The following is a 27,809-nucleotide window of genomic DNA, read 5'->3' as shown; positions in this document are numbered from 1 at the left end:
AAAAAAAAAAAAAAAAAAAAAAAAAATATATATATATATATATATATATATACACACACACACACACACACACACGCACACACACGTATGTATATGTTATATGTGTGTGTACATATATACACATGTTTATATATATTATACACATGTGTATATATTATACACACACACATATATATATTTAAAAAACTGGGCATGGTGGTACTCATCTGTAGTCCCAGCTACGTGGGAGGATGATTTGAGCCCAGGAGGTCGAGGGTGCAGTGAGCCATGATTGTGCCACTGCACTCCAGCCTGGGTGACAGAGCAAGACTGTCTCAAAAAACAAAAATGTTTTAAATTAAAAACATTCGAGGTTAAAAAAGATCATGTGCACACAGAAAATAATATGGCAGACAGGCAGATAGGCACCACCCACAATTAAAAAATTACCTCATTTGGGTTCAAATATAAGCAAACTAGAAGCTCTCTGCCCGGCTGGCTGCCCTTGTTCCTGCACGCCTGCCGAGAGGTCTGGGTCCCCCTGTGCCCAGGCATCTTCCTGGCCTGACAGTGACAGCAAGGGTCTCACCGACGGTAATAAGACTTCAGCTCATTGCACCTGAGGGCCCTGAGGATCCTGAGGGCCTGGAGCCTCCGGCCCCTTTTCTTCTAGCTCCCACCTGGGCTTTCTCTTCTCCCTACTCCATTCCATAAATGGACTATCCCATCTGAGTTGACCTTGGAGTCTTCCTGAGCTGGGAAGGGCTCGAGGCTATAGCTTCTGTGTGGTTAGAAACAGGACCATGGGAAGCCTTCAGGGGCCCCTGGGCTCTTGCAGCTTTGCAGCTCACACAGCATCTTGGCCTCTACCACAAACATGGGGATTCTTGATCTGCAAAACACTTGCATAAGTCATGGCCAAGCAGGGAAGAGAAAATAGGAATTCAGTCATTGCAATGGTCAGCATCAATGCTTCTGAATTCTTTACTGTGTCCATGCCAAAAGTAATATCGTCATTACAACCCCAGGACAGGAATCTGTAACTAGACCTGCAGCTGTGGAACCGGAGCCTCCTATCTCATTTCCAGCAGATCCAGATACCTCAGAAGCACCCATTGGGGAGAATCCAGTTCTAGACGTCAAGAGGGAAATCAATGACCCGCCAGAGGAGCCATTCCCAGAACAGACCGACCTGCTCCACTGGCCTCCTGCAGCCTGGAGGGGACAGGCAGCCCCCAAGCCAGTTGAATCCAGCCGTGCCCTGGAAGCTCCCACAGCCCACTGGTGGCCAAGGTGGCATCTGGCGGCCTCCACCAGCTCAGGCATGGGCAGGTGCTCCTGGGCTGCCGGTGCCTCCAGCAGGGCCTGAGCCTTTGCAGCTCCCAAGGCCGGATCCCAGCATGGGCCCACCGATAGATGGGCCCTGCCTTCTGTGCAGTTTCCCTGCGGTTAAGGGAAGGTGTGCTCTCCTCTCACATGGTGATTAAATCCGTTTACATTGAGCAACCAACGGAGGGGGTGCTGCTTGTTCCTCTGCCACGGTCTTGGGCTGCCATGCACTGGGGAACTCATCTCTTTATCAGGAATCGTCAGAATTCCGCAACTGCATCATCAGATTTTGCAGGCTGCAATTTTCAGGGTAAAGAAGGTTCCTGTGAGTTCTGGAAAAAGCATTTCGGATTTCAGTCCGATGGTTAATCGATCAGCGAGGAAGACTTGAGCAGACTGAGATTTGACAAGTCAAAAATAAAATGTTTTAAATAAAAGCTGACCCTTCTCCAGGTGCCAGCCCTCTGGGAGAGTGAGATGGGACCCTTCCCAGTGAAGAAGGGGAGGGGCTCACAGGAAGGGCTCTCGTGGGAACTGCAGGGATGTGAACTCAGCCTTATCTTGAGCTTGTCTTGAGGAAGGTGCAGTGTGTACTCCTTTAAAGCGGGGAAGAGCTGTACATGTCGTGAGGATGTAAGTCGCCGTGTTTTTGTCGTGGACACGAAGGCTGCAGCTCTGGCCTGGGCACAACAGGGCCCCGATGCCTGTTCCAGGGTTTGGCCACTGGCCACCCTCCTGCAGGCTGAGCCCCGCCTCTTGGAACTGCATGCTTGATGAGGAATCAGTGCAGGGAGCAGAGAAAATTCACAGCAGTCACACCTTTCAGAGGTGCCCGGGAAGTCCTACAAGATCCCGGCTTTAACTGGGGGGCCTGCTTAGAGGTGGGAGACCCCATGGAAGCTCCGGCCTCCTGCCCCCACAGGAAATGTGTCCCGGGCAGCTGTGCCCCTGCAGGCCTGTGGAGGGAGGCAGCAATGATGGGGACAGGGGCCGAGGCAAGGGGTGGCAGAGCCAGCAGACACGGTGGTGCTGGGGTCACTGCTGAGGAAGTGGCTTTGGAGCAGAGACCCACCCATGAGCACAGGAAGGCTCCAGGTGGGGCTAGAGCCCAGGTAGAAATGGGATGAATGGGCATGGGTGTGACCTGGAGCACCAGGAAGGCCAGGGCAGGTGCAGCCCTCATGGGGAGGATGCAGGAGAGGTCGGCAAAGGTGGCCATGGGCCCCGGGTCCATGCAGGTGTGGGGCAGGAGGGGGCCTAGTAACCTATGGTCCACATGGGGACACTTTGGAGGGAGAAAGGGGGTTACTGATCACTGTGCTGGAACAACAAGGAAAGCCAGCCTCCCCGGATCGCTGGGCATCCCACCGTGGCAAGGCAGGGAGCTTGGGTCATGCTCCAGGCATGGCCAACAGCCTCTGGGAGCCTTAAAGCTGGACATGACCTGACTTCTATTTACATATTATATATTGTAAATACGTTTATTTAAAATATTTTGACGTTTTAAACATACCCTCTGGCTGCTGTGGGAGGGGCTGAGGGGAGCAGAGAGCAGTGGGAGGCGGCTGCTCAGAGGTCCATGCTGTGGCTAAGGGTGGCAGCTGTGGAGGGGCACAGGGCAGAGACACCAGGATATGTGGGCAGGCAGGGGTAGAGTCTGTGGGTGGACGGTGTGTGGAATGGCTCTGGGACATGAGGGAGAGGGGCCAGGAGGTGTGGGCAGGTGGGGGTAGAGTGTGCGCGTGGACGGTGCATGGGATGCTCCAGGCTCGGGTCTGAGTAGCAGTGGCTGGGCTGCCCTTTGCTGAGGTGGCATCTGGGCGGGTTAATGGGCACTGGGGGCCGGAGAACATCAAGGATTCTGCATGGGACAGGGCACCGTGGAGCCTCACACCAGCATCCAGGCGGGGGCTGCCATGTTGGCGGTGAGCATAGGTGGCCACTGTCCCACGGGGCACACGGGTCTCAGGTGTGGGAGCAGGGTCTCCGGGTGGTGGGAGATGCTGCCCGGAGAACAGCGCCAGGGGAGACGGGGCTGGGACCCGCCCTGGGCACTCGGCTTGTCAGCTGGGAAGCCCAGAGAGGGCAGCGAGAAGGCCGTGCTCTTGGCCTTCACCTGGCTCACGTCTGCGTCCAGAACATTCCATCCCGCCTCTGTTCTTTTGGGCTGTTAGGTTTTAAGAAGGGTCTCTTTTCCTGGTTCCTTATTTTGTTCAGTTGTATTCTTTTCTTCAGTGTTTTTGTCTACAAAGTCCCACGTGGCTCTTTTGATTTACATGAATGTCTTGCATTTTAAAAAAGTCTCTGCCTTCCCCTGGGGACTGTCTGCTTATTACTGTGGGTACCTGAATGTTCTGAGCCTTTAGGAGTGGGGAAATAGTTCCCGTAAAGAGTCTGGGATTCAGATTCTCCTTGTCCACAGCCACGTGTCTCCTCGGACAGAGCAGCTCTCCACCTCCCCTCCGACACCGGCTCACATGGAGGATGCGTCCGACTACCCGGCTGCCGCTTCTTGGTCAGCCTCCCGCTGCCTGGCTGCGAATCCCCTCTCTCCAATCCCTCTGTCTTTCCCTTCTGCCCCCTTTGGCTGCTCCATTCTTTCCTACTCCTCAGAAAGAAACAGACAGTTCTCATCAGAGAACGTGCACAGCTAGGGTTTGAAAGACTGTGACCTTCCCGCTTTCTAAAGCATGACTTACTGAAATGTACAAGAAATACACCTACCTAGTGACCAGGACGCTGTATGTCCCTGGTCTGAAAGCAGTTGTCACCTCAGTTCAGGGCTTACTGGCCACTCTTGGCCTGCTTTAGGAGATTCAACTTGCACCTCCCAGGACTCTGTGATAAAGCTCAGGAGGTAGATCTGTGAACAGCCAAAAGCATTAGCAGTGTTATTTAAGGACACGCAAATCAAAACAAAGTCGAACGCACCCAGTTGCTTTTATACTCGGCAGATCCCTGGGGTCGCTGATTGGATGGAGAAGTGATGCTCTCAGAAGCTGCTGGAAGCTTCTCTGCAGGTGCCTTGGCCGCCAGTGCACGGCCCTGAGATGTGCCAGGCTTCTGTGACAGCGACTCCACTGTTAGGAAAAGCAGAATCCAGCGGATACACAGGGTGTTGGTTTTAGCTCTGCTAATGATGAGGAACAAAGTGGCCACCTGGCTGTCCCGACCTGAGGAAATTGCTAAGGATGTTAAGTTGTGTTTACGCAGCAGAGTGCCCTGCAGCCATTAGAATCTCATTGAGGAAGACTATTTGCTAATAGAGGAATTCCTCATTGTCAGGCTAAGAAAAGCCTGGGAAAGGGACAGCAGGGCTTTGTGGAGTTTTCCTGTTGAGGAAAATCTTCACCTGTACCAGGTCATGGAGACACTCTCCTATGTTTTCTTCTAGAAGCTGTGTTGTTTTACCTCTCAATTTTAAATCGGAAACCCAGCAGGGATTGATTTTGGCACATGACGTGAGTAGGATATGATTGTGGATATGAGACAGACCTGGCACCTTTCCTGTAAAAACGGCTTTACCCGCTGCACTTGCAGCTTCTCCTTTCCAATAAAGCCGTGGCCATGCGTGTGAGCCTGTGTCGTAGACAGCGTTACCGGACAGTCCTTGGCCTCTTCCGGGTGTGAGCCTGTGTCATAGCGTTACCGGCCAGTCCTTTGCCTCTTCCGAGAGGATGCCTGTGCCGTGCAACTTTGCAGAGCTTTGCTTTTTACTGGTCAGTGCAGCAGTGACCTGGGCCAGGCCCAAGCCCAGCCCTCTGCGTCCCCTGCTTACTCCTTCACCTCTGTCCTCTCTGTGAGGAGGCTGTGTCTAGACCAGTGGCCAGTCCCAGGAAAAGTGCCACGTGGTACCCACTGAGCCCAGCCTAGGCCACCTGACTCCAGCTGACTGCTAGACTCATGAGAAAAAAATGAATGGTGGTTGCTTCTGTGTAGCATGGCAGAAGTTTACTTATTATTTTTGAGACAGGATTTCACTCTGTCACCCGGGCTGGAGTGCAGTGGTGCGATCATAGCTCACTGCAGCCTCTACCCCCTGGCTCAAGCAATCCTCCCATTTCATCCTCCCAAGTAGCTGGGACTACAGGCATGCATCACCGCACCTGGCTAATTTTTTCATTTATTTTTTGTACAGACGGGATCTCACTGTGTTGCCCAGGCTGGTCTTGAACTCCTCAAGCCATCCTGCCTCTGCCTTGCACAGTGCTGGGTTTACAGGATGAGCCACCGTGCCCAAACAGCAAAAGTTGGCTGTTAGTCACGGAAGCTCCCTGATAGTCTGTTTTGGATTCTATTCTCTCTTGGTTCTTTGCATTTCCATCTACATTTTAGAATCTTGGAGATTTGCATTTTTATAACAGCTTCTATACATTGAATTGCATTGAATCTATAGATCAATTTGAGGAAAATAAACATGTTTATAATGTTGAGTCTTTGGATTCATGAGTATGATATATTCTTCCATTTATTTAAATCCTTTTAAATTTCTGTCAGTAACACTTGGTAGTTTTCAGCACAGAGGTCTTGGGCACGTTTTCTAACACGTATTCAAGTGTTGGATTTTTTGGATACCATTATAAATGGTACATTTGATATTTTCATTCCTAATTATTTGCTGATGATATATAGAAATCCAGTGATTTAAAAAATATTTGAATGGAGCGTTCCTCAATGAATTCATTTCTTCATCCAACCAATCTAATGAATACATATTTTTCCATGACATGGGAAAAGCGTGGTGAGTGGCTGCATGATCCGGGCGAGGGTGAATTATGCATGAAGTGTTGGCTGGTGCGGCTCTGATTCCATAAACATTTCCCCGAGCTGCCAAATGCCAATCTGCTCAAATTAGCGCTGAGCACCGTTCATATACTCGCTCTGCAGCCAGCTCCAGCCCTGGCGGGTCACTGCGATCGCGGCTGGGGTCACCCTGGCGGGTCACTGCGATCGCGGCTGGGGTCACCCTGGAGGGTCACTGCGATTGCGGCTGGGGTCACCCTGGCGGGTCACTGGGATCGTGGCTGGGGTCCTGCCAGTGGTACACTTCTGTGATCAGAGGGGCTCTCTGGGCCCCCTGCTACGGATGGGCTGGGATCCCACCAGCGGCCCAGAGGAGGTCTCCCACAGCCGCTTGTCAGCCCAGCTGCACTCATCTGGGCCCTTCTAGGTGCCACAGCCCTGATCTTGAACTCTAGTTTTCTGCATGATCCTGGAGTCATCTCAGGGGACATTACGGCTGGTTTAAAATAGAGATGTTGACCTGTGACTCGGTGACAGCAGGACAGGCCTGGTAGAGGAGGTTGGTGTGTTCCCCTTCAGTGTTTGTCATTTGCATAAAGGAAATAGTCCTTCAATAGTTGTCTCCAAAGAGGACCCCAAATTCTAGAGCAATTGTTGGAGGTTAGCGGAAGAAACTTTCTCTGGAAATAAGACTGTAGAGAAAAATGTTGTTTCTGGTAGAAATGTGGTTTGACTAAAAGTTACTCGTGAAAAAAATTGAAAGGACCTTTGTCCATTTCATTTAAGATTCTATCAACCTTGGAGCAGCCCTGAGGGCTCAGCAGTCCTCCAGCTCCCACTGGAGCCGTGAACATTTGGTGACATCATAAATGAGTATGGCCATGTCCAGCCATAAGCGGGCATTGGGCCGGATGTGCTGGAAACTCCTCGGAGTGGGAGAGAAAGGCCCTTGGCAGCAGAACCTGGCCCATGGTGGGCAGGGGGTCTCCGCACTGTGGTCTGAACGTACGACCCCCCCACAGCATGTCCTCCCCCAACCCCAGACAGGGCCCTTGCTGGGCTATTTTGTTGCTTGTTAGAAGAAGTACCTTTTCTCCACGGTTTAAAACAGTAACAATACAATCTCAACTCCTGGAATGTATTTTTGATTCAGATGCCAACAATTCTCATGAATAACAACTGATAAAATCTTTTCAGCACATTGCAGATTCCAGTGGGTGACCTCAGGTTTGCCTGAACGGTACCTGCTGCTCAGGTGTTCAGGGTGTTGCAGATTCTGGTGGGTGACCTCAGGTTTGCCTGAACGGTACCTGCTGCTCAGGTGTTCAGGGTGTTGCAGATTCTGGTGGGTGACCTCAGGTTTGCCTGAACGGTACCTGCTGCTCAGGTGTTCAGGGTGTTGCAGATTCTGGTGGGTGACCTCAGGTTTGCCTGAACGGTACCTGCTGCTCAGGTGTTCAGGGTGTTGCAGATTCTGGTGGGTGACCTCAGGTTTGCCTGAACGGTACCTGCTGCTCAGGTGTTCAGGGTGTTGCAGATTCTGGTGGGTGACCTCAGGTTTGCCTGAATGGTACCTGCTGCTCAGGTGTTCAGGGTGTTGCAGATTCTGGTGGGTGACCTCAGGTTTGCCTGAACGGTACCTGCTGCTCAGGTGTTCAGGGTGTTGCAGATTCTGGTGGGTGACCTCAGGTTTGCCTGAATGGTACCTCTGCTCAGGTGTCCCTCAGGGCCTTACCCAGGTGCGGCCTGGTCAGGACTGTGCATTGTGGCCACCTGTCCTGGGAGTGCCGGCTTTGTGCCACTTTGTGCTGGTCATTGGATCTCACCCGAACGAGTGGGGAATGGTCCATCCTTGTGGCATCCAGGTCTGGCCTGAGGGTTGAAGCCGATCTTGACCCAGGGAGGGAGAATAGGGGTGCCTGTCGCTGCTGAAATACAGGTCTGCAGGCGACGTGGGTGACCTTGTCTCTAGGCATAGGACGGAGGCATCTGGGTGGCCAGGCTGGGCTGGGCTCGCTGCACTGGGGCCTTGTCCACTGGAAAATGTGGCCTTGCCCACATGTGGGCCTCGGGGCCTGGCCAGTATCCACACTTCCAGCTCTTGTCCACCTTTCAGGGTCTGTCCCGATGCTGTCTGGACTCTACCCCTGAAGGGTGGCCAGTCCTGTGGTTACCTGCTGGTTTTCTGGCTTGGTTTCCCCCCAGGTCACCCCTGCTTCACCCCCACTTCACCCCTGCAGCTGGACAGGGCCACACCAGTGTGGCTGCCCAAGCCCATTGGTTAAGGGAGGGATGGGACATCCGTCAGAAACACGCACAAACACCTGGTGTCCCACAGATCAGGGTGGTGCTTGTTTTGAACTGGTGGAAAAGCACATTGGGGCTCACAAAATGTGACCCAATCTGGGCAGGCGTGAGAGGAAGGAGACGTCATCCTTGACTCTTTCAGAAGTAGGTTTAGTGGATGTTTCAGAAATGACTTTGGTTAAATGCCTCATTCACGCATGTCAGAGCCCCGTGATGGCCTAAACCGCAAGGTTTCCAAGCCCCATTAGGTGTGCGTGCACGCATCTCTGCCTGTGCATGTATGTGTGCGTGTGTATGTGTGTGCGGACATGTGTGTATGTGTGTGCATGCATGTGGAGGGGGCATGTGTGTTTTGTGTGCATGTGTGCACAAGTGTGTGCGAGTGTGTGCACATGTGTGTAGGCATGTGCGTGGTGTGTGCATGTGTGTGTCTGCACGTGTGTATGTGTGCACATGTGTGTATATGCGTGGGGGCACGTGTGTGGTGTGTGCCTCTGTGCCTGTGTGTGCATGTGTGTGGTGTGTGGTGTCTGGTGTGTGCATGTGTGTGGTGTGTGTGCATGTGTGTGGTGTGAGGTGTGTGTGTGGTGTGTGGTGTATGCATGTGGGTGTTGTGTGCATGTGGGTGGTGTGTGTGGTCTGTGGTGCTTGCATGTGTGTGATGTGTGCATATGTGTGGTGTGTGCATGTGTGTGCATGTGTATGTGCATATGTGTGTATATGTGTGTGATGTGTGCCTGTGCGTGCATGTGTGTGCTCTGCACATGAGTAGGGTGAGGGGAACAGGATGGGTGAGGCTTGAGCAATCAGCAGGCCTCGTTGGTCTCCCCTGCCTTAGACTTCTAAGGGTGGAGCCTCAGATGTTAATGGTTCAGACTCTAGGTGCTCTATTTAAACAGTGACTCTCTACCCTGGCCCTATGTTACAATCCCCTGTGGAGTAAGAGATGAAGAACAGCCCAGCACCCAATTGCCCCCACCCTGTGCCTCTGCCCAGAGATCCCTTCCACCCCACAAGGCGTCTCCTGCTTTAGGCCTGTCCCCAACCCCCTGGGCAGATTTACCAGTCTCTGGTTGCCTGTGGTTGTTAACTCAGATGGCAGCAAATAGCAGTGCCATGGCTCCTGGGGGATGCCAGGGAGATGACTGTAGGTCACCTGGGGGACAGTGGGGAGATGGCCACAACTCACCGACATCTGGGCCACCTGTGGATCTCAGGAGAGGTGTGAAAATAGACACCAGAGCTCACTGTGTGGAATTACAAGTGATTACATGACACAGAACCCAGTTAGATATTTCAGGGAAATTCAGGAAGACTGAAATAACAGAAGTGAACAACAGAAAAATAAATCTCATCAAGTTACTATAACAAAAAGAAATAAGAAGTAGAAAAGCATTCCTGCAGACAATGAAACCATACCGGACAAATGCTCCAAAACAGATGGAAGCTATGATGGGCTGTTTCAAAAGGAACTAAAGGACATCAATAACATGATATAAGGGGCCGGTGCAGTGGCTCACGCCTGTAATCCCAGCACTTTGGGAGGCGGAGGCAGGCGGATCACCTGAGCCCGGGAGTTCGAGACCAGACTCGGCACCATTGACCCCATCTCTGTGGCACATGCTGCATAATTTCTTTTCTCTACTGATTCCCATCCAAGTTTTCATGAAGGTGAAATTATCATTGCCTGGTTGGAGGAGGGGCAAGCTGGCCTCTGGGCACAGTGTGGGCGTCAGTTCTGGCTCTGCCATGCCTCGCACAGGACCTCCTGTCCCCGAGCCACAGCCCCACAAGCACGGTAAGCAGAACAGCCTCCCCACCCTCCTTCCCCTACACACCACACACATTCTGGAGCCCAAGTGAAGAGGATTCGGCATGGGAGGAGAGGACTCACTAGTCTCCACCCCCAAGTGGCATAGAAACGCCCTGGAAAATCTCACTTTTTTACCATTGAACTCAGTGTGAACTGGAAAAGCAGGAGGTCCCACCTTAAGTGGAGGCCGAAGTAAGGACCATGTCTGCTCACTCCAGCCTCTTGGGAGTCGGCAGAACTCAGCTGGACTGACAATGCTCGCTGGGCCCTGTGTGCAGTTGTGGAATCTCCGGGCCTCCAGCAAGGTTCGGAGAGAGCGTGGTGGCTGGGATTTCTCTGTACTGTGGGGTCTGGGAGGACCAAAAGGAAGGCTCAGGGTTGAGCCCTGCAGGACAGGAGGACTGCCAGCCAGGTAGCAGCAGAGTGAGTCAGTGCCACACGTCCTGATGGGGAAATAGCAGCCACCTGTCCCCTAGTAACCCCTCCCCCAGCAACCCCAGGAAGCCTCCAGAAGGGAGGGAGACAAGACAGTCACAAAGAGAGAAATAAGCACTTTTATGGAGTGATCACCGCTGTGCAAAAAGTGAAAAAAAGTAACAAAATCGGCGTGCCTGGGAGGGGCAGGGACAGAAGCCCTAGCGTGGGGACGGACTGTGCTGGGCCAGGAGGAGATGACACCAGGAACCTTCAGAGGCCACGCCACGTGCTGCAGGAGGGCGTCCGGCCGGGGAGGAGTCAGGGGTCCAGGTTTTGTGGAATCAGAATTCCTACAGCTATGGGGGAAGAAAACAAAATGCCAAGTTCAGGGTGTGGGTGAGGGCGTGGACGTGGGTGAGGGCATGGGCTTGGGTAAGGGTGTGGGCATGGGTTAGAGCGTGGGTGAAGGTGAGGACGGAGAGGGTGTGGGCATGGGTAAGGGTGTGGGCATGGGTTAGAGCGTGGATGAGGGTGTGAATGTGGGAGAGGGTGTGGGCATGGGTGTGGGGGCTGCAACCTGCGTTTCATTCTCTGTGGTGCCCTTTCCATGGGGCATGAGGTCCTGTGGCTCCTGCAAGGACCCTGCTTATATTCTAAGTGCACCTGAGGGTCCCAAGGGGGCTGAAGCATTGAGCTTTATGTTCCAAGGGACCCCTCTTCTGTGGGATTGTGGCACAGCAGGGGGAGGTGGGTTGGAAGAGGACATGGCCCTGGGCAGGAGAGCAGGTGGCAGGCTTGGGGGTACCCACAGCAGGAGCTGACTGGTTTGCCGACAGTTGGGAGTGGGACGTCAGGAAGGATGGGAGCCAAGAGCAGAGGCTCTGGCTGAGAGGGGCCATTTCCTGGGAGCAGGGCTGCGGCGGAGGGTTCTGCTTGGACAGATGAGACGTGAGCTGTCCCTTGTGTGGCTGTATTCCTCAGGTCCTGGCAGGAAGCAGATGATGCCTGGGGCATGGCCAAGAGGTTACCCAGGTGCTGTTTCTCTGAGTAGGCGGGGGCGGTGGAAGAGCCGGGGCTAGTGGGGACACAGCTGACTCCATCCTGCGTCTGTAGGGACAAGGGGGGCATCTGTTATGAGAGATGCGGCCTGGGAGCAGGGCCACCTCCCAACAGAAGTGGGGGCCACAGACAGACCTCCTGGGCCTGCTAGTGGTGCCTCTGCTGTCATGTTCCCTGTGTCCTGTTGTGGCTACCCACTGGCCGGACCCAAGAGGGGTCAGAGAGTGGGGGTCCCGGAGAGGCAGCCTCGCAGGCTAGCCCCCCGCATGCAGGCCACAGGACCCTCACAGTCACCAAGGCCTGGCCCCCAGAGTTCCAGAGAGGGGGCTGGGCCAGTGATGAGAGCTTGGGGGCCAGCAGCATGTAATGGTCTTGGAGGCCCAGGAAGGAACAGAGGGAAGACGGCAGGGCTGTGGGTGCACTCCAGAGTTGTGAGGCCAGATGATGGGGGCTGTGGGGAGCATGGGCAGCCAGGTGAGCGGGAACCCTGAGTCACAAGAGCAATCTCCCAGGGACCCAAATGCTATGAAGTGGGCAGGAGTCCACCACAGGCCTAACCGCTCAGCTGGGTAGGGGCACCAGAGTCCCGAAATGGCAGGGAAGGGGGCCAGGGTGCCGCTGGAGATCCAGGGCAAATCCAGATTTCAGCCACTTTTTCATCCCGTAAATGGACTTTGAGCACCCACTGCCGGTTTGTGGATGGTTGACAGTATGGACAAAGGTTTGAGCACCTGGATGAAAGCACATGGCCCAGAGTCAGAAATCCCAGCGTTCCCTTCAGACATCACCCAGATGGCTCAGCGGCTCAGATCTGTTTCCAGGTTTGCCGAGAACATCGTGGGACACAAGCGCAGCTCCTGCCATGTGGGTGGGAATGCAGGGAACGGAGCGGGAGCTGCCTGGGGACACTGCAGGGTACAGCCCCATCCCAACTCAGGGCAGCCCCCGCCCGCTCCTTGCTGGGCCTGGTCCAAGGGGAAGAGTCCCACCCTTTTCCTGGTGGATCCACCTGGGAGGTGACCACGGTCTTGCCTCCCCTGTATGACCTGATCCTGGAGTAGGTGCACAGACTTCCGTGGACTGAGTGTGTCCGCGGTCTCGTGTTCCAGGCTGGAGTGTCCTCTCTGAGGGTTCTCCTGTGGATGCCATGAGTGCACAGTCCTGCCCTCCACCAGTCAGGTTTGATTCCAGGTTTTAGTAGCCATGTTTGTTAAGGGGTAATTCCAGAATGGAAGATAACCCCCAAGTTTCAAAAAAATCTTCCCTAAATGCACATTCAGATGTGTGAGTGTGCATCATGGACGCTCCTCCCAAATACACATTCAGGCGTGAGTGTGTGGCATCATGGACGGCTCCCTTCCAAATACACATTCAGGCCGTGAGTGTGTGGCATTGGCTGGAGGCTCCTCCAAATACACATTCAGCGTGAGTGGTGGCATGGCTGGAGGCTCCTCCAAATACACATTCAGGCGTGAGTGTGTGCATGGCTGGAGCTGCCTCCCCAAAACACATTAGGCGTGAGTGTGCATTCATGACGGCTCCCTCGCGCAAATACACATTCAGGCGTGAGTGTGTGCGTGGCTGGAGCTCGCTGCCCAAATACACATTCAGTGGCGTGAGTGATGTGCATGGCTGGAGCTCCTGCCCGAATACACATTCAGGCGTGAGTGTGTGGCATCATGGACGGCTCAGCTCCCCAATACCATTCAGGCGGAGTGTGTGCATCATGGACCCTTCCCTCCCCAAATACACTTCAGGCGTGAGTGTGTGCATGGCTGGAGCCTCCTCCCCGAATACACATTCAGGCGTGAGTGTGCATCATGGACGCTCCCGCCCAAATTACACATTCAGGCGTGAGTGGTGTGCATCCATGGACGCTCCCTCCCAAATACACATTCAGGGCGTGAGTGTGTCATCATGGAGGCGCTCCTCCAAATACACATTCAGGCGTGAGTGTGTGCATCATGGACGCTCCTCCAAAATACACATTCAGGCGTGAGTGGTGCATGGCTGGAGTCTCCCAAATACACATTCAGGCCGTGAGGTGGGCATGGCTGGAGGCTCCTCGCCAAGATACACATTCAGGCGTGAGTGTGTGCGTGGCCTGGAGCTCCTCCAAATACACTTCAGGCGTGAGTGTGTGCATTGGCTGAGGCTCCTCCAAATACACATTCAGGCGTGAGTGTGTGCATGGCTGGAGCTCCTGCCACAGTCGGTCTCGCTGTTGTCTTTCAGGTCAGCAAAGTGGAACGCGAGAAAAACCAGGAGCTGCGGCAGGTGCGCGAGCATGAGCAGCACAAGACCGCAGTCTTGCTCACAGAGCTCAAGACAAAGCTGCACGAGGAGAAGATGAAGGAGCTACAGGCCGTGCGTGAGACGCTGCTGCGGCAACATGAGGCCGAGCTGCTCAGGGTCATCAAGATCAAGGACAACGAGAACCAGCGGCTGCAGGCACTGCTCAGTGCTCTGCGTGACGGTGGCGCTGACAAGGTCAAGACCGTGCTGCTGTCCGAGGCCAAGGAGGAGGCCAAGAAGGGGTTCGAGGTGGAGAAGGTCAAGATGCAGCAGGAGATCACTGAGCTCAAGGGCGCCAAGAGGCAGGTGGAGGAGGCGCTGACGCTGGTGATTCAGGCGGACAAGATCAAGGCCGCGGAGATCCGCAGTGTGTACCACCTACACCAGGAGGAGATCACCCGCATCAAGAAGGAGTGTGAGCGGGAGATCCGCAGGCTGGTACGTGGGCGGGCAGGGGCGGGCGTGGGCGAGGGTGCAGGTGTGGGCCCGGGGAGCACGCAGGTAGCACATGGGCGGCTCTGGCTTCACCCCCCATGACATTCTCAGCACAGGCTCCTCATGCCACCCCTGTTGGTTTTGAGGACCCTAGAGTCATGAGACCACTAGAAAAGGGTCAGACCCACAGTCAGGCCCCTATAGGACAGGCCACACTCTCACCTCCCCTTCTCCACAAACACTAGCTCTACTTCCTTTCTTAACTTGGGCCAGAGCAAGAAACCTGGAAGTCGGCACTGCCTATTCCCACCGCGGGGTTCACGGACACCTCTTCTTAGTGTCCCGGGTTATACCTGACGCCAGGCAGGGCTTGGTGTTTTGTGGCAGGAGTCCCACACGTCTTCATGGGGGGACTCAGGGAATTATCCAGTGATTCTCCAGTTGAACTCACTGGATCGAGAGAGGTGAGACCAGGAGGCTCCGGGGGGCGCGATGGCCTCCGGCTGCCCTGAGGTCCCCGTCTCTGCAGAACCATTGCACTTGGGCTGGACCAGATGAGCTGCCGGATTTGTGGGTCAATGAGGTCTAATGTTGGCACCTATACCTGGAGCATCCTAATAGCTCCAGAGACTTGGGCACCCATCGCAGGCACCAGTAGAGTCGATGTGCTCAAAGGCCTGGGGTTCGGCTGACGAGAATGTCCAGGGATTGCAAGGGACTGATTGCACGCGATGCCCCGATGCCCCTTGTCCTTTGGAGAGGAGACTGTCCTGTGATTTGAGGGGAAGTGGATCTCTATCTTAGAGGTGCATGCCCCAGCCCTGTGCCTCTTCAGGACCCAGAGCCCCGGGCACCCTGATGGGTTGCAGTGGCCTTTCCACGTGGTGTGACCGTGCACCTGGGCGGCTTTCCTCTGCCTGCTTCCTGGGGCCTCTGGTCTCCAGGGATGGCCTCCAGGCTGGGCCAGCAGGTGGAACTCCCAGAGAGGGGCAACCACTCTCCACACCTACAGCCAGGAAGGGAGAACCAGCCATTGTGGAGTAAATATGACCTTGCCACGGCGTACACATGGGTGCCCCCAAACATGCCTAACCTGGGTGATCCCCTTCCTTTCCAAAGTGGCCCCTGTTCCAACCTCCCCTACACCTCTTCGCCCTGTCCCGAGCCATATATCGATGTCACCTTAGCAACCCAAGGACCCGGCCCAAGCCAGCACTCGTAAGAACTGGGTGCTTTCCTCGCATGACGCGAAGCTTGCTTTTCTGTTTAGGGAAGGAAAGAAGCGTTGCCACTGTCCTGGGAAGGTGGGAGGGACAGGCGGCTGCCTCTGCCCAGTGCCACACGACCCTTTCATTTGTCTTGGTTGGATTCGATGCTCTTGGTAGAGGAAGACGGCTTTTTTCTTAAGTAAAGGCTCGTAACAGAAACTAGCAGTTCCCTGCCATCCCCTCTCACCCCCAGTCTGAGCCCCAGAGGCAGCTACTCGTAAATCCTCTGGCTGATTCTTCTGGATTTTATTTCAAATTTTCGAAAGCATGCTCCAACCTGTGTCTTCACTCTCCATCCTCACCAGATCTCCCCCTCCACACAGGCTTTTCTGCAGGCAGGGGCAGGCTGATCCTAAAACCTACCCCAAAGTGCAGGTGTGTCACCTGTTCTGTGGGTTACCTTTCCCCGTTCTCAGCAGCAGCGTGTTATGATCTAAGGTCTTACATTTTAAAGTAAAACAGTCTAATTTGTTTATCTTCCCCTTTAGGATTGGCACTCACTTTGTGTTGTTTAGGAAATCTTTTGATCCCAACGTTTGGAAGCCTCATCTTTTAAACATGTTATAGTTCCATCTTCCATACTTATGTCTGTAGCAGCCCTTACTTAAAAGACCATCTCTCCGCATCCCACAGCGCCTCTGCCAGCTCGCACCTGTTCTTACAAGAGTGGACTTTCTGGTGTGTCTCATCGTCAGTCCCTCCTCCACCTTACTTTGTAGTAATTATTCTAGCGTTATAAAAAGGCTTCATTTCTGGAGTAGCACGTTCTCCCACTTTGTTCGCCTTAAAGAGTAACCTGCCTCTTCTTGGCCCTCTAGAATTCCATCTAAATTTCAGAATCATCTTTGCTCTAAATAAAAACACTGTTGGAATTTTGGGATTTTAACCAAACTGTTCAAGGATAAATTTTAACAGAGGGTATAATCATGACTCTCATACAAACAGTGAACACATGTCAAAGATTTTATTAACTCGTTACTTTCAACCAATGCAAATGAGGACTTGACCCACAGAGATTCGCGTTCCCTGCCTGACAAAAACCATTTGCATTCCCATGCGCAGGAATCGTGTCCATCTGTGCCCAGGAAATGAGCACTTCGCTCACACCCTTCTCAGAGTTTAACTGTTCTTTCCATGGAGTCGTAGAACAGCCTAATCAGAGACAAAGGCACAGGCTCCTGAGGTCAGGTCGTCCCCAGGGGCTCTGGCATTCCAGTACAAGGACAATCAGAAATCTTCTCTTGCCTATTTCAAAGTTTTATATGATCTTTTCCTATAGAATCCATAGATTTGGGACATCTCCTTTATTTTGTTTTGATGCTTAAACACATATACACCCCGTCAGTGGGAAGACAGTGCTGCCCGGGAGAGGCCCCCACCACCACCATCCAGGAACTCTGGGTCTGCTTGGCTCCTGTGGAGGAGCGACTGGCTGGGGGCTCACATCCCATCCACAGCGTGACTCGCCCTTCCCTCAGGGGTGGCTGTTGGAGCCCAGTCCAGTCCGCACAGCTGTTGGGAGGCACTTCCTTCTTCTAGCCCTGACCACAGCTGCTCAGGCCTCATCAGGGACACACCTCGCATCAGTTCATCCTCAGCCCTGTTCCCAGAGCCCAGCTATCTCTCTGTCTATATCCTGGTTTTGTGTAATTTAAATAAAATAATGAAAAACCCAGGGAGTACTTGGCTCCATGCCCAGAGCACAGGAGGTGCCCTGAGGGCATCAGCTGTGGTGATGGAGCTTCTGGTGGCACCAGGAATCCAGCCACAGGGACACTTTCTTTCTGGGGACCCTGTCCCAGTGGGGCCCACTTGCCTAACTGACAAGGGCTCCAGGACCTCAGATCTTCTCCTTTAAGGCCATCATTTATGAGAGAACATCTCGGCCTCTAAAACCCAGTGATGACGTGCAGGGCTGCTCCCCAGGCCCAGCTGTGAGGGAGTGTGCGGAGTTAAATCTAGGTGTGAGGTGGAGGGGCTGGGAGAGCCTGGCAGGTGTGAGGTGGGGGGGCTGGGAGAGCCGGGCAGGTGTGAGGTGGGGGGGCTGGGAGAGTGGGCAGGTGTGTGGCCTCTCCAGCTGTGGGGGCTGTGGCACAGTGCGGTGTCCAGGCTGGGGACAAGGGGCAGCTTCGTGAGGATGGGGAAGTCTGGGATGGAAGCTGCTCAGAGAGGGACTCAGAGCAGGGCTGGGGTAGAAAAGTGGGAGGAAAGTGGCCCAGAGGTGCCCAGCCCCAGGGGACTGGGGGCGGTCAGAGTAGAGGCAGGCTGGGGTGAGGGTGGGGTTCAGAGGCAGGGCCCTGCCCTGAGAGTCAGCAGTGCCAGTAGAGCTGGGGGTGCAAAGCGCTGCTGGGCCTTTGAGCCTGGGGCAGGACAGTAGCCTCCCAGGCCTGGCAGGAGCTGCAGGCAGGAGGAACATCATTTCCAGGTTCCAGGACAGCCGCCGACCCAGCTCACAAGGCCCCAGCAAGGCCAGGTGGGCGACAGAGGCCTCAGGTTCTCCCGAGAGACCTCAGCTACTATTACAGCTGAAAATATCGCACAACCTTGGTTTCTTACATCAGCCAAGCATTTTGCTGCTTTTGTGGCCATAGCACAGGCTGGCACCTGAGTCCCGGAACATTCTGGTATGGGATGCTCAGCCTCGCCAGGCCCTGAGTGAGGACACAGTGGGTCAGGGATGGATCTCTGCTGCAGGGAGCACCAGCCTCTGGGAGGAATCGATCTTTGCTCACAGTCAGACATGCTCCCTTGAGAGCCGTCCCATGCTGGCCCCCACCCCCCGGGTGTGGGCACATAGCCGTGGCCCTGGGAGGGTGGTATCTGAGTCTGGGGACAGACAGGCCTGGGGATGGGGCACTGTGGACAAGGCTGGCCTGACTGGGACCCTGTGGGAGCTGGGGGTTTCTGTGCCTCCCTCGTCTACTTAGCGCCACACACATGGCCACAACACCGGCAAGAATGTGCTGTCTGAGGGTGCTGCTCCCACGGGGTGAACCTGTCCCACGAAGGTCCACCCTGAGGACAGTCACGTCTGGCAGGGCCGGTGAAGGAGGGAGGGTCTGAGAGAGTCCTGGGTGTTCAGCACATACTCAGGACCATCATCTGTTCTTCCCAAAATGGACCCCATGATTTGAGGTTCTGTCTCCCTAACTCTGGCCAGCAAAGCCTGCTGTCTTTACTTTGGGTCCGTTTTGTTCACTACTCAGTCCCCAGCACATAGAATAGGTGTTCAATAAATATTTGTTGAATGTATTTCATCAAGTGGCGGCCCATTTGCAAAGAACACAGCACCCCATCCTCCCAAAGGCCCAGAGTCAGAGGCCTCCCAGCCCCCCTGGTCGGCTCCCTGGCTTTTGGGACTCTGCCTGCCACCTGCCCCAGCACCCCAGCCTTGGCCCAGACACCAGCCTGACCATGGGTCTTCTGGGCCGAGGCTCCTGGGTGCCAAGGGCCCATCTCAGGGGCCCACTGGGCACCTCGGCTAGCCCTGGATGGGGAGAGACTGGAGGGGCCACACAGCAGGGCAGGGACTGGGCAAGGGCAGAAGCCCAGCCAGGCAGGGCCACACCTGCTCTCGGAGCATGGAGGCTTAACAGGCAAGCCCCCTGTCTTGTCCTGGGACCCTAAGTGCAGGTCTGGAAATGTGGCACCTGGTGGGGGCTCAGGGTCTCAGTGAGGAAGCCAGGTGGAGGGGAGAGAGGAGAGGCCTGCAGGGTGGGGACGAAGGGGCCAACAGACGCCCCAGACAAGCATGGTCGCTGCTGTCAGGGCAGGGCTGGGCACAGCAGGGCTGCAAGGCTGCAAGGCTGCACTCAGGGCTGGGCTGCTAGAGAAACTGCTAGAGAAACCAAGTTATCCAGTGGGTCAGGGACGCCCTCTCCCTGGCCAGAAGGTTGTGGTGGGTGGCACTGGGGTCAGAGCTGCCTCTGCCCTGTACATATCAGAATGCATTGTCCTGCCCCTAGAGTGTAACTTTTGCAGGGTCTAGAGAAATCACTATGATCTTCTATTCTGTCTGAGCTTGAATTGCAATGTCTCAACAGCCATGTGCAACCACTTACATTTCTACTTACCATTCAGATTCTCAGGAACTGTTTCCTGCAAGGCTTCTGGGAGTCCTGACTTGCACATGTACAGCTTAGCAGTGGACCAAGGACCTGAGGGAATCCTTAGTCAGATCTTTGTCATTCCTTTTCTGTCATTCCTTTTCTGCCATTCCCTCCTCCACTCTCCAAATCCCAGCTGCTGTAGCAGCCCCAACCAAATTCTAATCTTAGTTTCCTGCAACAAAAGAGGCCTCTGCGGCTCGGGGCTCTGTTTCCCAGGAGAGAGGTTGCGAGAACACCCTCAGGGAAAACGTTAGGGGAGGTGGGGCCCTGTGATGACAGGCACTGATCTACAGGCTCAGGTTTCTGCCTGTGGACAGAGGTCATAGGGGCTGTGACGCTGTGACGCTGTGTGTCCGGGGCCCTGTGCTGACAGGCACTGATTTCCTTGTCTCCTTCTCCTGCCCCTGTGTTGTGTATCCTGTTCAGCTTCTAGAGTTGTTCACCACAGAAGGGTAAGTCTACCAACTACCCCATCATGTCTGGAACCAGAAATTTCTGGGCATCGGCCTTTTTTTTTTTTTTTTTAAGAGAAAGCTTCTTAGGTGATTCCAGCACGAGACCACCAGGCTTAGGAACCACCTTCTCATGGTGCTGGCAGATTATCCCATGATTGAGGGGGACCTGGACATTCTGTCTAGAGAAAAATTCCCAAGGGTTAATTCCCAGACATGCAGTAAGTTCTGGTGTCCCTGGGACACCAAGGGGCTTGGGCTCCTAAAATGTCACATTTCCCTCATCTTAAAAGCTCTCCTACCCCACCAGAGGCTGAGGGAGGCTTGGCTGCCTCTTCTACCACCTCTAACCGCCCCCTGCCTACCCCCCACCACCCAGGTCTCTGCTTTCTCACAGGGAATAATAGGACCAGGCTGTGTATCTCATCTGTGTATTTTTTCCCATCTCCCCCACCCATTCTAAGCTCTTGGGAGCTGGGTGATGGGGGTCCTTCCTTCTCTCATCAAGACCCTCTGTGCTAGGAAAACAAGCCCCAGCTAAGACAAAGCAGATCTCCTTCCTTATCTCTAACACATCCGCTGGGAGCAGCAGCCTTTTCTGTCACAAGGCACATTCGTGTGCTCAAGTCACTACCCACAGAACCAAGAGTCGATGTGGAGGGAGGGTTCCTCTGAGGTGCAGACCCCTCTGGAGGAAGAGGTGGTGTGAGTGGCACCCGCCAGACATGAGGGCTCCCTACGCAGGCCCAGTCTTTGGAAGGAGTCCTGGCTCCATGGGCCCTGGGTCAGGAGACCTGCTGGGGGGTCGCAGGTACTCTGCCAACACCTTAGGCAGTCACTTGTCTGCAGCACTGAGGCATTGTCAGCCCAGTTGGGAGCAGCCACAGCTGCCAGTGACTGTGCTGGGGATGACGACGTGCCCTGTGTAGTGAGCGTGCTTCATGGGCGTGGCGGGACACACGCGTGCAGGGGCCTCAGCACTGTGGGGCAGTGGTGAGATCATGTCTGTGGGCTTCACAGTCAGCAGGGAGGCTTGTAAAATGCAGCTTCCCAGGCTCCACCCTAGAGGTTCTAACTGCGCATCTAGGGGGGCTCAGGGATCTGCCCATGGACAGCTGTCACAGGTGGCTGTGATGCTGCGTGTCGGGGCCCCGTGCTGAGAGACACTGCGGGGCATACCTGGGGGCAGGTGAGTCAGAGGCGGGCAGCATGGAGGGGCATCTTCTCTCCTCCAGCCTCAGTGTCGGCCTGCACACCCCCTGCCCTGGAGACCACCGTCCCAAGGGCTTCTCTCCAGTTTCCAGGCAGCCTCTGCAGCTGGGAGTGAGGGGGTCCTGATAAAAGAAAATCTTGTTTGAGTCTGAGTGTGTGAGCGCCAGGCCGCAGGCACAGCTGCTGATGGACACGCCCTTATTTCACCGGCCCCCTTCCCGCTAACTGACTGTGTTGCCTCTTTCAGTGTTGCTGTGTGCAGAGAAGATGGGGATTTAGCAGTTAAGGATTTCTTTTCTTCTGTTCAGCTCATCACTTGCTCCATCCGGGCTAATTAGACATCTCCTTTCTTTGTTTCCGAGCTAACTTCAGCGATAGCAGATTTATTAGCTTGTTTAAACCTCAAACAATGAGTAAAGCAGCAAGATATCCCATTCTGCTCTATTGTTCGAAAATATATTTCAAACTGAGCTGTTCATCCCCGAAGACCTTGTCTTCTCGTAAATCTAGTGCCGTGGATAATGACGTCCAAAGTGCCGAGCGTGTCTGTCTGAAGAGTGGGGGGCCGTTGGTCGGCTGTGCTGCTTTCTGGCTGGCGCATCCCTGCCCGGAAGCGGGGCGGGGGCTTGCAGGCTGCGGCTGCTGTATCCCCAGAAGGAAGGGCTTCTTCCCTTTGTGGGTTGAGCACAGAGCGTTGCGTTGTAGGGAGGGTGGGGAGGGCCACCGACCCCTCACAGCCACTGGCGGGGCAGACGTCCTGCACGCCCCTGGGCTGCCGTCTCACCCTGAAAGCCCCAGCTTGCAGCCAGATTAATGAGCAATGTGGTGCTGCCTGAAGACAGCTGTGTGGGGTCCCAGCTTTTTAGCCATGCCCAGAAGCATGGAGAGGCGGTGTCCAAAGACCACAGTGATGCCCCCACGTTGCACAACCTTCCCCTGGGGGTTGGGCCCGGGCTGGGGAAGGAGTAGCACTGGCTTTCAGGCCAGGGTTTCTGTTCCCCATGGTTTCCCCTGCCTGTTTAGAGAAGAATCTTGCCCATGGCACCTTCCTATTGGCAGAGTGTGGGTAACTTGGGTGTCCTCCTCTCTGTCCAACCTACAGCAGAGGCAGGAGCTGGAAGTGGCTTCTGCCGACTCTGCTAGACAACACCACCCCCATGTGCACCCAGGGCCCCAGCAGGACAGCACCGAATGGGATACCGTGCCGGAGCACACAGAGCCTGGGGACCGTCAGGAAGGAGTCCTCTGCTGGCAGCAGCTCTGTGTAGCCGGCTGAGCCAGGGCCTGATGGGAGCCGGGGTGTCGTGCCTCAGCCCAGGGCCAGGGCTCCTGCTCTCCGTCCAGGACGCTCCACTCTTGCTTCTGGTCTCAGAGCCCGGAGCCTGGCAGGGCTGTGCTTATTTCTATGGTAACTGCAGATCCGTGTCCTGCCGCCTGTGTGATTGTGTTCTGTTCTCCTTGTAGATGGAGGAGATAAAATTTAAAGACAGAGCAGTCTTCGTGCTGGAGAGAGAGTTAGGGGTTCAAGCCGGGCAAGCTCAGAGACTGCAGCTCCAAAAAGAGGCTCTAGATGAGCAGCTGTCCCAGGTCCGAGAGGCCGACCGGCACCCGGGCAGCCCCAGACGGGAACTTCCTCATGCAGCCGGTGCAGGAGACGCTTCAGACCACTCGGGAAGCCCTGTAAGCACCACCCAGGCCCGCTGGCCCACACTGTGTCACAGACCCGGCCATGTGGCTGCACGGCCCTGCATGGGCCACTCCCCCAGGAGACCAGAGCCCGAGTCGAGCCAGCACCCTCCTGCCTGGGCACCTCCCCACCCAGCCTGGCCCTAGGTGCTCAGCTCCTCTGGCTCTGGCCTGGAGGGCTGGTGGACTCATCTCCTTCCTTCCTGTCAGCGTAGCATCGGCCCCAGCCTTGTCACCCTCCCGTGGGCCCCAGCCTCAGGCTTCTGCTGCAGTCCATGGCACTTGCTGGCCCGGGGTCTGGCCCTGGGTTGGTGGGAGGAGGCTGTGCTGGGTATGCGCTGCCACCATCTCCAAGCACACGGCCTCTGCCTCTGGCCCAGGAAGGCTGGCGCACCGGCTCCCTGCCCACTGTGTGCCCAGCTGGCCCCTCGAGGGTGATTTCTGGCATTCGCATCACCAGTCACCCTCCCACCCGCTTCTCATGTGATCATGCCACTCTCTGCTCCTCCCTGGGCCACTCTGCCGTGTGGGGTCTGCCGACCGCCCCGGGCTGAGCTCCACCCGCTTCCTCGCTGCTGCTCTGCACTCACATCCTTGTCGTGGTTCTGGGACACCCTGGGGTATCTGAAGTCCAGGGACCCTCCAGCTGGTCCTTCTGGGTCTTTGACCCCGAGCCTCTCCTGCACCTGTTGAATGAGGAACTCGAGTCGGGCCCAGGACCATCCTGGATGCTGCTTATTTGCTTTGAGGACAAAACTGTGTGTGAGCTGAGCCGGTCCTAGGACAGCGACATCTCAAGAATAGAAAATATTATTTTAAGATCTCATTCAGACAGCTTCATTGAATGAGATCCAGCCCCTCCTGCTGGTGTGCGGTAGACTACGGCGTTCACTCCAGAGAGATTTGAAACTGGATTCAAACGTTTCCACCGATTTTTGAGTGAAGTTCCAGGGGTCCCAAAAGCGACCCTTTAGAAGTCCCATTGAGGGAGGTCACCTCTTTTGAAAGTCTCCAACAAGTGTCTTTCCTGTGCTCATGTCATCGTACCAGAGAAATCCCACCCCGCCGGGCAGGGGACACACCCTCCTGAAGGGGCAGCAGCAGGGGCCAGGCAGAGGGCTGGGAGCTGGGAGAGGCGTCTTTCTGGCATCACCCACACTCGCATCACCCACACCCACTTTCTGCATTTGCACGTCCCCACCCTCTCCATCTGCATACTTCTAGATATGTCTGCTCCTTTTCATTATTTTACTTTATGCTATCTTAAAACAGTTGTTGTGTTTGAGGCAGGGTCTCTTGCTCTGCCCGTCGGTTCTGTCACCTCACACAGTTGCGGTGACCACGGTGCTAGGCCGGGTGCCTTTTCCCTGGGGGATCCGAACCTTCCCGGCAGCCTGGTGGAGGCGAAGGCGCTGGTCCCGCGGCAGGGGTTTGGTTCCTGTAGCGTGCTGGGATCTGCAAAGGCTTCCCAGGCCTGTGTGTAGGAACAGTTATTTGCAGTTGATTTTTGTTTTAGGAACAGCAGTTGGATGAAAAAGATGCCCGGCGCTTCCAGCTTAAAATTGCAGAGTTAAGTGCGATTATCCGCAAACTGGAGGACCGCAACGCCTTGCTGTCAGAAGAGAGGAATGAGCTGGTGAGCGCGGGCGGGGGCTTCTGGCTCCCAGGGGTTTGTGACTGCGGAGGTAGGGACCTGGGGGGAGTTCACTTTCAAAATTCCGTGTGAAAAGGAGTGGTGGTTGCAAGGATCAGCCTTGCATCTAAGTCTCCTGTGTTCCAGTTGAACTTTATTAGCAAAAACAGGTAGGAGTCACATTTACCCTTTAAGGGCTGGTTGACTAACCCCTGCTCTGCATTACTGGAGACGGAAGCCTTCTCTGTTCTGCAGATGATCTAGGATGTGCAGACACGGCCCCTTCGTGGGGTTGTCACCATTGGTCCTTATAGCCACTGAGATTTCCAGGTAACTCGAGATCCTGGAGGGTACATGAGCTGTCACGTGTCTGCAAGAGTCCAGTGGGCTAGGCAGTTTTACCACAGCCCTTCTTGGCAAAACAAAGCACTGGCCCCGTACTGCTGGTCTTCATCTTCATCCCCATCTGTCAATGGAATGGGACTCACCCGCCCCGGACGCCGAGCCCAGCCCTGAGCTTGGGTTCACCTGGGTGTTGGGCGAGTGGGCGCCACTTGGAGGCATGGACTTTCCAAATAGTGGGCTGGGAACTGCGTTGTTGCAGCCCAAGCTCTGGTCAGTCTTCCGACTCTGTGTGGAGACCTGCCACTTAAAGAACAATCGTAATTAATTTTGTCTTTCAGTTAAAGCGTGTAAGAGAAGCCGAGAGTCAGTACAAGCCACTGCTGGATAAAAACAAGCGCCTCAGTCGGAAGAATGAGGATTTGTCTCACGCTTTACGCCGAATGGAAAACAAGTTAAAATTTGTCACCCAGGAGAACATAGAAATGGTGAGAGGGTGGGGGGCTCCGTGGGGCCACGGCCGCACCCGCGCTCCAGGCAGCAGCCTCTCCCTTCTCCATGCAAGATTGAGCATGACAGCTAGTCCCAGGCAGACGATCAGGCCTTCTGCTGGAGTCTGGCCTCACGCATGTTTGAGGGGGAGCAACCGCCAAGCCCAGCCCTGGGGAAGGGAGTCTTGAAGGAGGCCCTGACCGTGCGAAGGACGCGGCTGTGGGGCGTCCCCTCCCCAGGCCTGTTTGCCCACATCTCACTTGAGGGCCTGGAACAGGCGGCCTCCAACTCGGAAAATCCCGGGCGAGGGTGGTAAGAGGCTGCAGGGTCCCAGCTATTGGGGAGGAGAGGCCTGGCACACAGCGCCGAGCAGGAGTCAGGGGTGGGAAGTCTCGAGCCAGTGTCACGAGCCAAGGCCACGAGCCAGGAGTGGGGGGCCGTCAGCCAGTGTCACTGCGTTTCCCTGCCCTGAAGACCCTGAAGGCCATGAAGCCAGAGTTTACCCAACGAGTCATTCAGCAGGACGTGGGGGAGAGGCGCCCTCCATACCCCTCTCTACGGAAGCCCCTTCTTTTCACACTGAGTTAAAGTCAGGAGGGATTTGGGAGCGGTGGCCGGGTGGGAAATGGGCACAGACAACCCAGTGTCCGCTTCAGGGCTCTGAGCGATCCCCTCCAGCCATGCGTTCTGGGAGACCAGCAGGGCCCACGTGTGTCCGTTCGGGCTGCACACACCTGCTCTTGCTGCGGGACCGGGCCTGCGCATGGGTCTCCTTTCTCCAGGGCCTCACAGCTGGGCTGTTCTGAGGCCTGAGCAGAGACCGCCAGCCAGGCAGCTGAGCGTGGGCAGCGCGGGTTGAGGGAGAAGCCCCTGCCCACTGTGATCAGCCAGACCCCCTCACTCCCCAACTTGTGATGTGGGCTGCTTGGCGTTTCAGAGACAGAGAGCCGGAATCATACGGAGACCCAGTTCCTTGAACGACCTTGATCAAAGTCAGGACGAGAGAGAAGTCGATTTCTTGAAGCTTCAGATTGTGGAGCAGCAAAACCTCATAGATGAACTATCTAAGGTACCTGGCGGGCTGCTTGCCACGGCACCATCCTCTGGCTCCCAAGGGGCTTGGCTAACAGGGACCCTTAGCAGTTCTGTGACGTGCTGTCTTCCTTTCCTAGACCCTTGAGACCGCCGGCTATGTGAAGAGTGTGTTAGTAAGTACGGTCAGCGCCCACCTCCCCACGCCCCCGCTCTCCACACAGTCACCCGTGGGACCCGTTCTGTGCCCAGGGCTCCTCACAGACCAGACAGAAGCAGCCGTGGCAGCCTTTCGGGTGGATTTTGTTGTTGCAGTGCTACCTGACCAAGGCCATGCACGGGTGGCTGATGCCCTTCAGAGTGGGTCAGACAGGAGCTAGGGATGCCCACTGATGCCCCAGTTGAGACGGCACCAGCTTGGGACCGTGTTTCTGAGTTAATGGCCAGGGTCAGATGGCTGCCCTTCTCTGGCTGCTCACCCCACCATACATTTCTCCCTGGCCAGCACAGACAGGCAGCCACAGCCCAAGAGGTTCACCATCACGGCCATGAAACCGCAGCATGGGTTCCCCGGAGAGCAGCAGGACCCCGGTCTCCTTAGTATTTTGAGGGCATCAGTCCCCACACAGATGTGGACGCCACCCCTGCAGGGTCCAGAGGGGCCCCGGTCATGAGTCCCTTCCAGCTTCCCACAACTCTGTGCCCCTCAAGTCACCTGCCCCATGTGGCCCCCAGATACATTCAGAAGGAGGGGCTGGTGGACGATTGAGAAAGACAAGTTCAGAGCCCGCTTCACCGGGGAGCTGCCCGTGTACCCTGGAGACAGGAGCTCCCCGAGCAGCAGAGCTGGAGCCAGGGCCTCCTGCTGTGGTGTGGGGACAGCCAGCCCGGACACCGTCTTCCCTGTCATCCCAATGATGGGACGGGGGCAGTAAACCATGGACTGAAACTGATGGAGCTCTTCCACCACTTACACAACCTCTTCAACTGACTTCTGCAGGAGCGGGACAAGCTGTTAAGATTCCGGAAGCAAAGAAAGAAAATGGCAAAACTTCCCAAGGTAAGGAGCAGCTCACCAGTGCGCGTGGAGAGTACGCCAGGTGTGTGTGCAGAGGACCGAGCCCGCGTGTGTGGAGAGTACGCCAGGTGTGTGTGCAGGGGACCGAGCCCGCGTGTGTGGAGAGCGCGGGTGTGTGTGCAGAGGAC

At 55.4% G+C, this 27,809-nt stretch overlaps 1 protein-coding gene across 1 annotated transcript in view; it reads left to right on the top strand.

The window, feature by feature from the left end:
• The window catches only part of JAKMIP3 (Janus kinase and microtubule interacting protein 3), a 114,464-nt gene that overhangs the window by 38,087 nt on the left and 48,568 nt on the right, over positions 1 to 27,809 (top strand). Inside the window, 7 exon segments of the mRNA XM_017893862.1 lie at positions 13,883 to 14,380; positions 22,883 to 23,098; positions 24,621 to 24,740; positions 25,421 to 25,567; positions 26,509 to 26,640; positions 26,744 to 26,779; positions 27,604 to 27,663. Coding sequence (XP_017749351.1) covers positions 13,883 to 14,380; positions 22,883 to 23,098; positions 24,621 to 24,740; positions 25,421 to 25,567; positions 26,509 to 26,640; positions 26,744 to 26,779; positions 27,604 to 27,663 — 1,209 coding nt within the window.

The sequence above is a fragment of the Rhinopithecus bieti genome, unplaced genomic scaffold (assembly GCF_001698545.2).
Source record: "Rhinopithecus bieti isolate Rb0 unplaced genomic scaffold, ASM169854v2 scaffold_24263, whole genome shotgun sequence".
NCBI lineage: Eukaryota > Metazoa > Chordata > Mammalia > Primates > Cercopithecidae > Rhinopithecus > Rhinopithecus bieti.
This window is presented reverse-complemented; position numbering and strand designations above follow the sequence as displayed.